This window comes from Trachypithecus francoisi, unplaced genomic scaffold, assembly GCF_009764315.1.
Source record: "Trachypithecus francoisi isolate TF-2019V2 unplaced genomic scaffold, Tfra_2.0 Lachesis_group12, whole genome shotgun sequence".
Taxonomy (NCBI): Eukaryota; Metazoa; Chordata; class Mammalia; order Primates; family Cercopithecidae; genus Trachypithecus; species Trachypithecus francoisi.
In genome coordinates this window covers 24,918,695-24,935,167 of record NW_022681457.1, presented here as the reverse complement: position 1 = coordinate 24,935,167, position 16,473 = coordinate 24,918,695, and the positions used below count along the sequence as shown (strand labels likewise).

Below are 16,473 nucleotides of genomic sequence, written 5' to 3'. Positions count from 1 at the left end.
ACCTCAGGTGATCTGCCCACCTTGGCCTCCCAAAGTGCTGGGATTATAGGCACGAGCCATTGCGCCAGGCCAACAAAATATCTCTCTAAAGGCTACCATACTAAGTAGTGCTTCCTTTACTCAATCACTTATTCACCAAATGTTTTCTGAGCATCTGCTCTGTCTGTGCCAGATGCAGAGCCATGTGCTAACAGAAACCAGACAAGTTAGACTTGCTGGCTGCCCATCAGAACTTCACTTCTAGGGAAGGGAGAAGTCTAACCAACAATTGTACACCATGGAAAGCAGAGTATTTCAAGGAACAAGGAAATGCATATTACGTGAAGAAAGATTACAATGAAGCTTACAATTATACAAAAGCCTTAGGCATATGTCCTAAAAATACTAGCTATTACAGTAATCAAGCAGCCACATTGATTATGCTTGGAAGGTTCTAGGAAGCTCTTGGAGATGCACACCAGTCATTGAGATTGGATGACAGTTTTGTTCAGGGACATCTAGGAGAGGGCAAGTGCCCCCTCTCTCCCCAGAGAATGCCATGGCCGTATGTCAGTTTCCAGAGAGCCCTAGAACTGGATCATAAAAATGCTCAGGAATAACAGGAGTTCAAGAATGCTAATTCAATCATGGAATATGAGAAGTTAGCAAAAACAGATTTTGAGAAGCAAGATATTAGAAAGGTTGTTCTCTGCATGGACTGTGCCCTCCTACTTGCCCCTGCCTGCCATTGCTTCAAAATCCTCAAAGCAGAATATTTAGTAATGCTGGGTCATTATCCAGAAGCACAATCTGTGGCCAGTGACATTTTACAAATGGAGTCCACCAATGCAGATCCTCTGTAAGTGTAAAGTCTTTGCCTTTATTATGAAGATTGTATTGAGAAGGCAGTTAAGGTTTTTGTATAGGTTCTCAGGATGGCTCCATGAGCGGGCCTGCATTGCTTGCAGAAATCCCAAAGCACTCAAAGCAAAGAAAGGAGACAGAAATAAAGCATTTAAGGAAGGAAATTACAAGCTAGCATACGAACTGTACATGGGAGCCCTGGGGATAAACCCCAACAATATAAAAACAAATACTAAACTCTACTATAATCAGGTCATGGTTAATTCTAAGCTTAGGAAACTAGATAATGCAATACAAGACTGCGCAAATACAGTGAAGCTCAATGACACCTATTTAAAAGCCTACTTGAGAAGAGCTCAGTGTTACATGAACACAAAACAGTATGAAGAAGCAGTGCACAATTATGAAAAAGTATATCAGATAGAGAAAACAAAAGAACACAAACAGCTCCTAAAAAATGCACAGCTGAAACTGAAGAAGGATAAGAAGAAAGATTACTACAAGATTCTGGGAATGGACAAGAATGCCTCTGAGGACAAGATCAAGAAAGCTTATCACAAATGGGCCTTGATGCACCATCCAGATTGGCACAGTGGAGGCAGTGCTGAAGTTCAGAAGGAGGAGGGGAGGTTCAAAGAAATTGGAGAGGCCTTTACCATCTTCTCTGATCCCAAGAAAAAGACTCTCCAGGAGAGTGGCCAGGACCTGGACAAGGAGGGCATGAATATGGGTGATTTTGATGCAAATAGTATCTTCAAGGCATTCTTCAGTAGTCTTGGGGCTTCAGCTTTGAAGCATCTGGTCCAGGGAATTTTTTTCTATTTGCCTAATGAAGAGCAACCACCCAGAAGCCAGAAAATGCAGAGTCACACAGTTTAATCTTGGATGTGGACACCATTCACATCATGTCTCCATGTACTTAGAGCAGTTCTGTTTTCTCAGTTGGATATCCAGTGTCTGTGTGAATGCGGTGAAGGATAACGAACCAGTGCCAAAGACTGCAGTTAGGGGAGGGAGGTAGGCAGATGGACAAGGAAGCAGCTTGTGAATTTTTATTTTACTCTTTAACTTTATTAAAATAGAAAACAAAAAAGAGAAAAAAAGGTGTGAGGACAGTCTCTTCATACAGACAAATTTTATTTATTTATTTATTTATTTATGTATTTATTTATTGAGACAGAGTTTCACTCTATCATCCAGGCTGGAGTGTAGTGGTACAATCTCAGCTTACTGCAACCTCCGCCTCCCGGGTTCAAGCGATACTCTTGCCTTAGCCTCCTCAGTAGCTGGGATTACAGGCGCCTGCCACCATACCTAGCTAATTTTTCTGTTTTTAGTAGAGATGAGGTTTCACCATGTTGGCCAGGCTGGTCTCGAACTCCTGACCTCAGGTGATCCGCTTGCCTTGGCTGCCAAAGTGCTGGGATTACGGGCGTGAGTCACCACACCTGGCCCAGATAAATAAATTTTAAAACACTAGGTTATGCAAATCTAAGGAAAAAAGGTTCCTTACTTCAGATCTTCTTGGTGCCTGTTTTTTAAGGCAGGGTCTCACTATGTTGCCAGGCTGCTCTCAAAATCCTGGCTTAAGGTAATCTTCCTGCCTCAGACTCCCAAGAAGACAGAATTATAAGCACATGCCACTGCACCTGGCTTTCAAAGCCTTTTGTATGTTATGTACATCATGATTCTCCAAGAGAATATAGGATTTTCAGCCTTATTTGACTATAGACTCCTATCTTCACACCCACCCCACCACCCACTTCTCGCCCTGAAGAGTGGTCCGTGAAACACACTTTTGGAAATGCTGGTGTGAGACACTGCACAATTTCCCTAAGAGATACAGCAATAAGTATCTGAACAATGATTAAATTGATTAAAATGATTAAAACATAGATCTTAGTTACTTTTATTCATTTTCAGGCTTATTTAAAGGAAGTCAGAATATGAAATGTGCTGATTAAATTAATGACGAAGCAAAATTAAAATGGAAAAAATAAATTCCTAAAATTCAAAAATAAAATGAAACAAAAGAACTTAACTATATATCCAGCTGATGTTTCAGCTACACAGAGACTGTTCCAAGTGACTTTAAAACATATGATTTAGCCAGCATAATGGCCCAGCTGTAATCCCAGTTACTCAGGAGGCTGTGAGGCAGAAGGATCACTTGAGCCCAGGAGTTTGACGCCAGCCTGGGCAATATAACGAGACCGCATTAAAAAAAAGAAGAAATAGAAAAAACATAGTAGGGCCTGGGTGCAGTGGCTCATGACTGTGATCCCAGCACTTTGGGAGGCACAGGCACGAGGATCACTTGAGCACAGCAGTTCAAGACCAGCCTGGACAACACAGGGAGACTCCATCTCTACAAAAAAATTTTAAAAATTATCTGAGTGTGGTGGCACACACCTGTGGTCCCAGCTACTTGGGAGGCTGAGGTGGAAGGATCACATGAGCCCAGGAGGTTGAGGATGCAGTGAGCCATGATTGTGCAGCTGCACTCCAGCCTAGACGACAGAGTAAGATCCTGTCTCAAAGAAACAAAAAGAAAAAACCACAGTAATTTGATGGTTAATTCCTAGTGTGATATACATTAAGGGAAAAAAATCTGTTAAAATAAATAATTGTTAGTAATCGTATTGTGGGTATTAGGGTTGGAAATGTTATTCTGAGACTACTGTATGTATAAAGTGGGATAAAGAAAATGAAGATATATATGCTATTCAAATTCTATCATGCCTGGCATTTTGAGACCATGATTCTTGGCATGGGAAAAATGAATTAAACATGAAAGATAAAGTTAAACATTTCTTTCTTTTCTTTTCTTTTCTTTTCTTTTTTTTTTTTTTTGAGACAGAATCTTGCTCTCTGTCGCCCAGGCTGGAGTACAGTGGTGCAATCTCAGCTCACTGCAACCTCCGCCTCGCAGGTTCAAAGCGATTCTCCTGCCTCAGCCTCCCAAGTAGCTGGGACTACAGGCCCACACCACTACGCCTGGCTAATTTTTTTGTATTTTCGGTAGAAGTGGGGTTTCACCACGTTGGCCAGGCTGGTCTCAAACTCCTGACCTCAAGCAATCTGCCCACCTTAGCCTCCCAAAGTGAGCCACTGCTCCTGGCCTAGAAGTAAAGTATTGATATACATTCAGGATTTATTTTATTGAATTATTGGAAGGAAGAAAGGAAAAAAGAAAGAAGGGAGGGAAGGAATGAAAAAAGGAGAGAGGGAAGAAAGGAAATTAAAAGTAGGTCAGGCTCAGTAGCTGATGCCTGGAATCTCAGCCTTTTGGGAGGCCGAGGTGGGCAGATCACTTGAGGCCAGGAGTTAGAGACCAGCCTGGCCACCATGGTGAAACCCCATCTCTATTAAAAATACAAGGCCGGGCATGGTGGATCACGCCTATAATCCCAGCACTTTGGGAGGCCGAGGCGGGTGGATCACAAGGTCAGGAGATCGAGACCATCCTGGCTAACACGGTGAAACCCTGTCTCTACTAAAAATACAAAAGATTAGCCAGGCGTGGTGGTGGTTGCCTGTAGTCCCAGCTACTCAGGAGGCTGAGGCAGGAGAATGGCATGAACCTGGGAGACGGAGATTGCAGTGAGCCGAGATCATGCCACTGCACTCCAGCCTGGGTGACAGAGCGAGACTCTGTCTCAAAACAAACAAACAAACAAACAAAAATTAGCTGGGTGTGGTGGTGTGCATCTATAATCTCAGCTACTCAGCAGGCTGAGGTATGAGAATCGCTTGAACCTGGGAGGCAGAGATGTCAGTGAGCCAAGATCACCCCACCACTGTACTCCAACTTGGGAGACAGAGCAAGACTTCATCAAGAAAAAAACCAATTCAGTTTTAAGTTGATTCCAATTTGGTTCCTCCAAATATGAGGTTGGTTTCTGAAGTTCCAAAAGAGATTCCTCTCATCTGTGAGTCTATTCTGTGTTTTGAAACAAGGGTGATCGTGTGTGTGTGTGTGTGTGTGTGTGTGTGTGTGTGTGTGTGAAAGAAAGGGAGAGGGAAGGGGAAGGGAAGAAGTTTCAAAATAATGAGTTGGTTTATTAGCTTCCCCATTGGTGACAATTTTTTTTAAAAGTATCATAAACTCATGGAGCATGTGACAGACAATTCACATTTGATGTGTTTCAATCCAGTGTAGTTACTGTGCTTACTGGTGTTCAATGTGTCTCACGGCTAATGGGAGTCTCTTTAAGTTGGCTCCTGAGTCCTATTGACATGACCTAGCAGTCTTTACTTGGATCATAGTTTCCTTGCTTTCTGGTATAACAAGATGTTCCAGGTTTATTTTTGTATGTTTATTTTCCAAACCTGTAATTAGCTATTTCTTCAAGAACCCTGGTTCCTTTTAGCAGCAAACGGTATTTCAAGACCACAACCTATATGCTGAGGATGCTCATTGCTATTGGATTGGTTTTTGGTTTTAGTCCTTTCTGTGGAAAGAGCTAAGAAATATGCCCGCCCTTCCTCCCCTTTCTTCCTTCCTTCCTTCCTTCCTTCCTTCCTTCCTTCCTTCCTTCCTTCCTTCCTTCCTTCTCTTCCTTTCCTTCCTTTCCTTCATTTCTTCCTTTTTTGAGACAGAGTCTGGCTCTGTTGCCCTGGCTGGAGTGCAGTGGTACGATCTCAGCTCACTGCAACCTCCACCTCCTAGATTCAAGCAATTATCCTGCCTCAGCCTCCTGAGTAGCTGGGATTATAGGTGCCCACCACCATGCCCAGTTTATTTTTGTATTTTTAGTCGAGACGGGGTTTCTCTATTGGCCAAGCTGGTCTCAAACTCCTGAGCTCAAGTGATTCACCCACCTCAGCCTCCCAAAGTCCTGGGATTATGGGCGTGAGCCACCACACCAGACCTAAAAATGAATTGTTTTCTACTGTGAATAGAGTGGTTTTGACTTCTATTGTTTAAGTGACACAAATCAAGTTAAATTTATAATTACTTGTGAATATATTCATTCAACAAATATTTATTGACTAAATAGCCTGCCCTTAAGGAGCTTACACCAGTAATTTATACACAGTCCAGAAGAATATAATCATTGTTATTTTACTGTCAATTTCAGATGCCAGCTGGAATTATTCTCATATATATACAAACATACAGATGTTTCAACCATATATGTGTATATAATCATACATATAAGAATAAGTTTGTGGCCGGCGCGGTGGCTCAAGCCTGTAATCCCAGCACTTTGGGAGGCCGAGACGGGCGGATCACGAGGTCAGGAGATCGAGACCATCCTGGCTAATACGGTGAACCCCGTCTCTACTAAAAAAATACAAAAACTAGCCGGGCGACGAGGCGGGCGCCTGTAGTCCCAGCTACTCGGGAGGCTGAGGCAGGAGAATGGCGTGAACCCGGGAGGCGGAGCTTGCAGTGAGCTGAGAGCCGGCCACTGCACTCCAGCCTGGGTGGCAGAGCAAGACTCCGTCTCAAAAAAAAAAAAAAAAAAAAAAAGAATAAGTTTGTTATATGGACCATAAAAAAATACATGTGACATCTTTACAGATAAAAAGTTCTTTAATGTGACAATATAATGTATTCATTGGTTCATGGACCCCCAAACCTCCAAGGAGTGTCACAAACCTGCATCTCTCTCAGCCCAGGATCTTGAATTTAATTTTAAATCTATGATGTATAGTATAACTTAGCCCAATGCATTTTGGGACAATTATAAACATCCATAATTCCCAATAGTGAATAACACTGTTGGGTCAGTGCTTAAGCAGATTTGTAAAGCCAATGTGATAACACAAATGCTGCTTTATTACTTTATCTTCAGTGTCTTTCACAACTGAGTGGATTGTCACACTCTATTATGTGGCACACAGATCCATTGGCTTAGAGTTATCATGGTACTTGTCTAAAATGGTCTTTGAAAATTAAAATTTGGGCTAAACATAAAGGAAGCAACCTGCCAGTAAGAACTATTCAAATCAAAAATTCTTCCCGAGGGAAATGGTAAGAACTCCATTTAAAATCATATAAATCAAGATAGTAGGAGGTTCCAACTTGTAAAATTTACAGTAAATACATCAAGATTTAAAGCTAGATTTTGAAATAGATTTTTATTTATAGTAAGGGATCAAAGTCTTTGCCAGTGAAACAGGGTAAAACACAAAATAAAGTCTTTTCTTCTTACTTGAGTTTTTGTTTTTGTTCACCAAAGTTATAAAAGATTGCCAAACTAAAAATGAATCTGAGGAGAGGGGCAGGACACAAAATATGTAGGATGTGATTTTTGTATCACTGTTTTGTTTGATAGTAGGTTTGGGGTTTAGTTTTAATGAGAAAGGAGACAGCAGATATTGTCAAGACAGCACTCTGCCTCTAGAAACATAGATTTAAAAATCTAAATGAGATACCACATGTGCCCAATAATAGTAGCTACTACATATCACCGGAATGATTCTCATAAAATGAAGGAAAGAACCTGGGTGCTTTAATGGTGTAAAGGAAAATAATCCTTCCTAGATATGTAGTGAATATAGGTTTGTAAAAACTCTATCTATAAAAAGTTATTTCCTATAATTGATGGAGTTAGTTTTCTGGAATAATAGCTGAACTGAACAGAACTAAACTGTTATTGAATCTACAGTAGTCACTTAAGCAAAAGAAATAACCTCTAAGTGCCCTTTCTCATCCAGGATTTCTTTAGGATCCAGAGAAGAGAGCTTAGAGGAGGAAAGCATCTTCTCCCTTCAACTGTAGCATCCAAGTCTACAACCCATGAAAGTATGTAATGACTGGACACAGTGGCTCGCACCTGTAATCCCAACACTTTGGGAGGCTGAGGTGGGAGGATTGCTTGAGCCCAGGAGATGAAAACCAGCCTGGGCAATATAGTGAGATCTCGTCTCTATTAAGTTAAAAACAAACGAAAAAAAATTTAATTTAAAAAGAGAAAGCATAGTATGAGAAGAAATTTTAAAATTAAAAAAACATTATTTCAAAGCCCCTATCCAAAGCTGTTGTGGAATATTGTTGTGGTGTTTACTTTTAAAATACTGGAGTGCTTGTTCTTTATAACTATTCCTGGGAAAGATGGAACTACTGCATTACCCTAGGTAAACATTTGGGCTGATTGGAAGGGCGGGGCCAGAAAGTACTAAATCCTATTCAAAGAAATGAGAGGGGCTGGAAAAGTGTGAACATTCTCCAAAATAGACCCCAGTGAAACATAATTACAATTCATCAGATACTCTGCATTTTCTTCTCCGAAGAATTCTACAGAACACTGTGGTTTAAATGAAATGCATCAAAGCTGGTATCTACTTCTATTAGACACTAATTTGACTCCTTGGTTTGTTCTCTGCTGGAAGCTTTCTGGTTGTGTATACTTCGCTTCCCAAATGAATTTTCCCTAGAGGCATCAGGGAAGCAGAAAACCTTTCTCTGGAGGCTCCTCTTCTAATTTTTGCCTCTTACCTTTTGTAAAATAGTTCCTTTAAGCTATTTCACAGTGTGAGATTTAATTACATTCTGGGTTGCTCTTTTCTGGTCCTTACTTGCTGCTCCTGATTTGATCGAAACCCCCATGTAGAGATTTTTACTGAGTCCTGAGATCTAAGACATCCAAATCAAATTTTGGAAAACCTTGTGTTCTTAATAAAGTTCTCTACTTTCTCAGCACGCTTATCTTACATTGAATTAATAAAGTTTTGGTAGTTGTTTAAATAGATTAAATGTCACACTTTAAATAGAAAGAGAAGGCTCTACCTAACTGACCTATTTTTCATCTGTGATTTAGAAAAAGGCAAGATTAGCATGGATATTGCATTTTCAAGGACCTTACCACTATTAAATAGACTGTTAAGTGCATTTTATGGCTGAAGAGTCTGTTCCCAGTTCAGTCTACAAGACGTGCTAAGTTCGTCTCTACCTGCTACATTGAACATTCACTGACTAAAATACTTTGTGTGGATCTAATACCTATGCTCTGTATCTTTTAAGTACATAACTCTAAATATTTTAGGACTAGTAAAACGTAATTCAGTAACAGTCCTAAGAATACGTATTGTCCCTCAAGAAAAATATAGTGTTCATGTTTATCCAGTGATAGATGTCCTTTGCTCCATTAGTACCCGCATATCATAAGTGACCGGAGGTTGAAAAATAATACAGGCACTCATAAAATGAGAGTCTTATTTAAATCAAGAAAGCAAGAATAGCTAATTAAAACTCCGTCCTCACATTGACTCAACTTGTTCTCAGGGTTTCAAGGCTATGAGAGAAGTAGTTTATGGACCTATATTCCAACTGAACAGAATAGGTATTTTACCATTCATTCTTACTGACATTCAGGCAAATTTTAGTTTTTTTTTTTTTTTTTTTTTTTAGGGGAACTTCTGCCTAGCCATTTTACCTTCTTTTAAGGTGGTTTTTGAACACAAAAGAAAGTGCCAGTGAATGAATGTGAGAAAAAATATATATATATGTATATAAATTAAGAAATGATTTTCCTGTATGTCCCTCTCTTTTATCAAAGTACATACCTATCCTACTTTGTCAGAAAATCCAAAAAGAAGCAAGTCTCATTTAAAGAGAATTCTGTTCAAAGGACTGCTTGCCTGTTTTTGCCTACTTGGCATGCCAGAACTTTGATTTTAATTGTTTGGTAGGCTCCATCTAAATCAGATACCCATACATAGTAGTAATTAAATAGATTCTTCAATTCAGAATTTTATGAACCAAAAGATAGATTCTCTTGGATGGGTATGGGGAAACTACCTGTTCTGAGGGCCCCAACAGCCCAGACATGCATCCTAAGTATTTAAGCTGTATAAGTTCCCCAACTTTAACTTTGTGAGGAAGTCTTACAGACCACACGAACTATAGAGTCTTTCCGTTCTTCCTTTCTGCCACAAATCACGGAATAGCCTTTCCCACTCTGCCCAGTTGGCATTACTATAATCTTTCTTGTATACCCTCATTCCACTTTGCTAATACCTCCCTTATGGCATCTAATTCATTCCTCTTTGTGTTGTAATTAGGTCTATACATGTTTGCCTGCAACTAGACTTTAAGCTTCTTAAGAGGAGGGTTCATGTTTTCTTTCCTATATTCTTTACAGTTTTCAGCACACAATAATAACCAAGATTATATTAATTAAAGACTAAACAGAGCTGTTAGAGAATTCCTAAGTTCTCAGTGGGAGCAATAAGGATTACTTAAATATACTTGACAGTACGTTTTGGATTTAAAAATATGCCAAAAGGAAAAATAACCTAGACTCATTTAAACAATTTTGTAAAGCAATTTTGATCAGTGTATTTATGATTCAGTAAATTATTCATTCCACAGATACACTAAGACTAGATTTCCTAAAAAAAGAAAAACTAGCACTGAGACCAGATAACATAGATTCCTGTTTTGCTTTTCTCAGAATTGCTTGGACTATTTCTTTAGTTTCTTTCCTTTGTTTGTTTGAGATAGAATCTTTGAAGTTAGTTCTCACTCATAAGTGGGAGTTGAACAATGAGAACACATGGACACAGGGAGGGGAACATCACACACCTGTTGGGGGGTGGGGGGCTAGGGGAGGGATAGCATTAGGAGAAATACCTAATGTAGATGACGGGTTGATGGGTGCAGCAAACCACCATGGCACATGCATACCTATGTCACAAACCTGCATGTTCTGCTCATGTATCCCAGAACTTAAAGTATAATAGTAATTAAAAAGAATCTTTGAAGTCAATAGAATCTTAAGTTCTTAACTCAAAGAACAGTAGGACTACAAAACTGCTGTCAAGTTTTCTTAATCAAAGATCACTAATAAGCTTTGTCTGAAAAAGAAAACCCTACTGTGGAATTAAAAGCACGAGATTAGAAGTCAGAAGACCTGGTTTTCTTCCTGGTGCTGCTACTGACTGTGTTACGTTCTCCAAACACTTCAGCTTTCTGGGCCTCAGTTTCCTTACTTATAAACTTTGGAGGTTTCATACTCAATAATCTCAAAGGTTCCACCCAATTCTTAAAATCCTGTGATCCTGTGAATTTATTACAAATAGCATTCATTGTGTGTGTGTGTGTGTGTGTGTGTGTGTGTGTGTGTGTGTCAGCATCTCCCTCTGTCACCCATGCTGGAGTACATACAGTAGCAACCTCGATCATCCTGGGCTCAGCTGATCCTCCTATCTCAGCCTCTGGAGTAGCTGGGACAACAGACACACACCACCACACTCAGTTAATTTTGTATTTTTTGTAGAGATGGGGTTTCATCGTGTTGCCCAGGCTGGTCTTGAATTCTTGGGCTGCAATGAGCTGTGATTACCCTACTGCACTGTAGACTGGGTAACAGATACAGACTTTGTCTCAAAAAAAATAGAATAAAGTTACACTAGCTTTTGGGTAAGCAAAACAACTGATGACCACTAGAGAAGGAGATATAGAGAGAGACACCTTTTATTGGGCACTTACTATGCTTTAGTCACCAGGCTAAGCCATTTGTATTCATTCAAAAAATAATTACTGAGAACCTACTACAGGCTAAGCATGAGAACAAGAAAGATATGGTCCCTGTTCCCACAGGACTCAAATTTAAAGAGAATTTCTAATTATCCTTCAAAACCATATGAGGTATGTGTTTTGTTTATTGCTGCCTAATAGATTTTAAAAACAAAATGACATGTAGCATAGACTGCTTAAGTGACTTGCTCAAAGGCACATGGTAGTGGGTAGCAGAGCTAGAACCCAACATTTATGTGAGAGGTTAGCCTCATTTGACACATACCCTGCAGGTATAGTAATTAAAAAGAATCTTTGAAGTCAATAGAATCTTAAGTTGAGATGAGACAGGTGAGAGGGACAGCATTTTCCCGTGACCTACATGACCAAGTCTATCCAAGAGAGTGCTGAAGACCCAGACAGGGCACCCCAACCAAGTTAAAATGAATATCATGGACGTAGAGAAATACATATGTGAAAGAAGGAAGACAGACCCCTGTATTTTGCAGCAGTAAAGGAGAATGTGGAGACCAGTCATATATTTCATTTCTAGCACAAATGAGTCCTCAGCCTCCCTCTTTCCCCCTTTCCTCATCACCTATTCTTCCCCTTAATCATTAAGTTACAGAACCTAAGAGCTAGAAGATGATTTAGGGAGCATATAGCCAAAACCTCTTGGTAACCCAAATGACAGCCAAGGTTTCCCTGCCTCTTAAGACCTGGTAGGATTGACTCAATCCCCCATTCCAACTCCTGTGGAAAACACAGTACCCTTCTCAACCTCTCTGAAAAGACCTAGGGGCTTCTCATGACAGTTGCTTCTGGCTCCAACTACTTTGTATTCTAAGTTCTTGGTCTTTAGTCTATATTTCTGCTCCTTCATCTCAGCCTTGTCATCAATTCAACATGTAGCTAAACCCTTTTATACAAAGATCAATATATTAATCTCTTATGCCTCATTTTGTACTGAGGATAAAATTGAGGAGTGGAGGAGTTATAAGACATGCCCAAGATGACTCAGCTGGCGAGGGGCAGGGCTGGGCCAAGAAGTCAGGTCTTGCCGGGCGTGGTGGCTCAAGCCTGTAATCCCAGCACTTTGGGAGGCCGTGGCGGGTGGATCACGAGGTCAGGAGATCGAGACCACCCTGGCTAACACGGTGAAATCCCGTCTCTACTAAAAATACAAAAACTAGCCGGGCGAGGTGGCGGGCGCCTGTAGTCCCAGCTACTCAGGAGGCTGAGGCAGAAGAATGGCGTAAACCCGGGAGGCGGAGCTTGCAGTGAGCCAAGATCGCACCACTGCACTCCAGTCCGGGCGACAGAGCGAGACTCCGCCTCAAAAAAAAAAAAAAAATACAAAAACTAGCCGTGTGTGGTGGCGGGTGCCTGTAGTCCCAGCTACTCGGGAGGCTGAGGCAGGAGAATGGCGTGAACCCAGGAGGCAGAGCTTGCAGTGAGCCAAGATCGCACCACTGCACTCCAGCCTGGGCGACACAGTGAGACTCCGTCTCAAAAAAAAAAAAAAGGTCGGGCGCGGTGGCTCAAGCCTGTAATCCCAGCACTTTGGGAGGCCGAGACAGGCGGATCACGAGGTCAGGAGTTCGAGACCATCCTGTCTAACACGGTGAAACCCCGTCTCTACGAAAAAATACAAAAAGCTAGCCGGGCGAGGTGGCTGGCGCCTGTAGTCCCAGCTACTCGGGAGGCTGAGGCAGGAGAATGGCGTAAACCCGGGAGGTGGAGCTTGCAGTGAGCTGAGATCCGGCCACTGCACTCCAACCCGGGCGACAGCAAGACTCCATCTCAAAAAAAAAAAAAAAAAAAAAAGAAGTCAGGTCTTCTTTCCACTTCATCATTCTTCCCAGTCATCATTCTTCCCAGTCATCAGGTACCTTTGTATAGCTCAGGCAGGAGAAGAAACTTGGCCATTCTTTGGCCAATAAATGCAATTCTAAGAATTTTCCCCAGGTCTTTACTACTTATTAATTAGTAATCTATTTTAGTCAGCTTTGGCTGCCATAACAAAATACCATAGACTGGATGGCTTAAACAACAGAAATTACTTTTCTCTTTTTTTTTTTTTTTTTTTTGAGCCGGAGTCTCGCTCTGCCGCCCAGGCTGGAGTGCAGTGGCCGGATCTCAGCTCACTGCAAGCTCCGCCTCCTGGGTTCACGCCATTCTCCTGCCTCAGCCTCCCACGTAGCTGGGACTACAGGCGCCCGCCACCTCGCCCCGCTAGTTTTTTGTATTTTTTAGTAGAGACGGGGTTTCACCGTGTTAGCCAGGATGGACTTGATCTCCTGACCTCGTGATCCACCCGTCTCGGCCTCCCAAAGTGCTGGGATTACAGGCTTGAGCCACCGCGCCCGGCCAGAAATTACTTTTCTCACTGTGCTGGAGGCCAAAAGTCCCAGATCAACGTTCAGCAAGTTTGGGCCTTGGTGAGAGTTCTCTTCCTGGCTTGTAGAGGGCTGTCTTCTCACTGTGTCCTCACAAGGCCTTTCCTTGCTTGATGAAGAGAGGGAGGGAGGGAAGGAGAGGGAGAGGGGGAGAAGGCGAGAGGGAGAGAGGGAGAGAGTTAGAGGGAGGGAGAGAGAGACAGAGTGATTGATTGATCGATTGATTTCCTCCTCTTCTTATAAGGCCACCAGGCTCATCATATTAAGGCCTCACTCTTATGATATTTAATCATCTCCCAAAGTTGTAATCTTCAAATACAGTCACTTTGGGTGCTGGAACTGGGAAGAAACAATTCAATCCGTAGGACAGTCCTATTAAAAGTTAGAGAGGGGCCGGGCGCGGTGGCTCAAGCCTGTAATCCCAGCACTTTGGGAGGCCGAGACGGCGGATCACGAGGTCAGGAGATCGAGACCATCCTGGCTAACATGGTGAAACCCCGTCTCTACTAAAAAATACAAAAAAACTAGCCGGGCGACATGGCGGCGCCTGTAGTCCCAGCTGCTTGGGAGGCTGAGGCAGGAGAATGCGTAAACCCAGGAGCGGAGCTTGCAGTGAGCTGAGACCCGGCCACTGCACTCCAGCCTGGGCGGCAGAGCAAGACTCCGTCTCAAAAAAAAAAAAAAAAAAAAAAAAAAAAAAAAAAAAAAAAAAAAAAAAAAAGTTAGAGAGGGAAAACAATGTGTCTTGTCAGAAAATATTCTCTCCCACCTTCTCAATTCTTAGTGAAGTTTTAACTAGGGAAATAAAGAACTGTGGGTAAATTTTTGGGCTTCATTAGTAAGGCAAAATAACTTGCAAATTGGCTGGGCGCAGTGGCTCACGCCTGTAATCCCAACACTTCAGGAGGCTGAGGTGGGCAGATCACATGGGGTCAGGAGTTAGAGAACAGCCTGGCCAACATGAAACCCCATCCCTACCAAAAATACAAATATTTGCTGGGCATGGTGGTGCATACCTGTAATCCCAGCTGCTTGGGAGGCTGAGGCAGTACAATCCCTTGAACCAGGAGGTGGAGGTTGTAGTGATCTGAGATCGTGCCACTGCACTTCAGCCTGGGTGACAAAGCGAGACTCCATCTCAAACAAAACAAAATAAAACTTGCAAATCACCTAACAATCCTTGAGTGCCGATGACGTGCCCAGCATCATTATAGCACCTTACATATATTAACTAATTTCATCCTCACAACCATCTTATTATGTAGATACTATTTCAGTTCCCATTTTGCAGATGAAGAAATGGAACTAGTCCAACATCACACAGCTAATAAGGGGCAAGGCTAGGATTCAAACCCAAACAGTCTGGCTCTTGAGCCTATGCTTTTAACTATAACTCCATGTTGCTTATATTTCACTTCCAGTTTCCTGGGGCAAATAAACATGGTTATACAAAACAAATGGAAAGTGCTATGTATGAATTATCCTTTACATAGTTTACTCATATAAAGTGCTTAAAATAATAATTTTAAATTAAAAAGCAAAAAATAGGAACAAATAGCTTGGGCAATATAGTTAGACCTCACCTCTACAAAAAATTTAACAATTAGCCAGGCGTGGTGGTGTGCACCTGTAGACCTAGCTACTCAGGAGGCCAAGTGGGAGGATCGCTTGAGCCTGGGAGTTCGAGACCAGCCTTAACAAAATAATGAGACCCTGTCTCTACAAAAAATAAAATAAAAAATTAGCTGGATATGATGGCACATGCCTGTAGTCCAAGCTACTCAGGTTGCTGAAATGGGAGGATTGCTTGAGTCCTGTAGGTCAAGGCTGTAGTGAGCTGTGATTGCATCACTGCACTCCAGCCTAGGCAACAGAGCAAGACTCTGTCTCAAAAATAAAAAAGGAACTATTGAAAATTATAGTCAACTCAAGTCAGCAAGGGCAGCTCCTAAAAATTTTAGAAGTTCCAGCTATTTATGTCATATGTAGTAGGGACACTGAAAGATTGCCAAGCCTTGCATTTATTAGTAGAATGCTGAATTCTTAATATAACATAACAATACTGCATTTATTTTACAAATATCAAGTATAATTGGAAACAGAAGAACCCTCCCAAGTAGGGTGACCAACTGTTTGCCTGGGACTTTCTTTCAGTCCAGAGAATTTCTGTCTTCTCTGGAACCAGAAATAACTTTAGCAAACATGTTTTTTATTTGTTTTTGCTTGTTCTGAGACAGTCTTGCTCTGTTGCCCAGGCTGGAGTCCAGTGGCTTGATCTTGGCACACTGTAACCTCTGCCTCCCGGGTTAAAGTGATTCTCCTGCCTCTACCTCCTGAGTAGCTGGGACTATAAGTATGTGCCACCATGCCCAGCTAATTTTTTTGTATTTTTAGTAGAGAAGGGGTTTTGTCATGTTGGCCAGGCTGGTCTTGAACTCCTGACCTCAGGTGATCAGCCCACCTTGGCCTCCCCACGTGCTGGGATTTTAGATGTTTTTATTTTTACTTTTTGGCCAGGTCTTTGGTTTTTAGTGCCCAAAAGCCAAAAATTTAACTTATTTTGTTTCTTATGGCCTCCCTTTCCTGAGGCATTGGATGACAAGTTCTAGTTTGAACTGGAGAGAGGGATGAGGTTGGAAAAAAAAAAAGCATTGCACATCAAGAGCTACCTCACTTTATCCCACCCCCAAGCCCCAGTCCAAATAGTCACAGGAAAGCACAATTCTCCTTCGCTGTCAAATCCGTAGGTACTTTTATCCC

The 16,473-nt window shown here is 41.7% G+C and overlaps 1 protein-coding gene across 1 annotated transcript; it reads left to right on the top strand.

Moving 5' to 3' along the window:
* LOC117093812 (dnaJ homolog subfamily C member 7-like) lies at nucleotides 1–1,732 on the top strand. Its single transcript, XM_033229294.1, has one exon. It carries the CDS (start codon nucleotides 826–828, stop codon nucleotides 1,720–1,722), a length of 897 nt encoding a protein of 298 aa, XP_033085185.1. The 5' UTR covers nucleotides 1–825; the 3' UTR covers nucleotides 1,723–1,732.
* The last annotated feature ends 14,741 nt before the right edge of the window (nucleotides 1,733–16,473 follow it).

Excerpts from the sequence above, each read along its gene's own strand:
- LOC117093812 (XM_033229294.1), top strand. The coding sequence starts at position 826 with ATGCAGATCCTCTGTAAGTGTAAAGTCTTTGCCTTTATTATGAAGATT.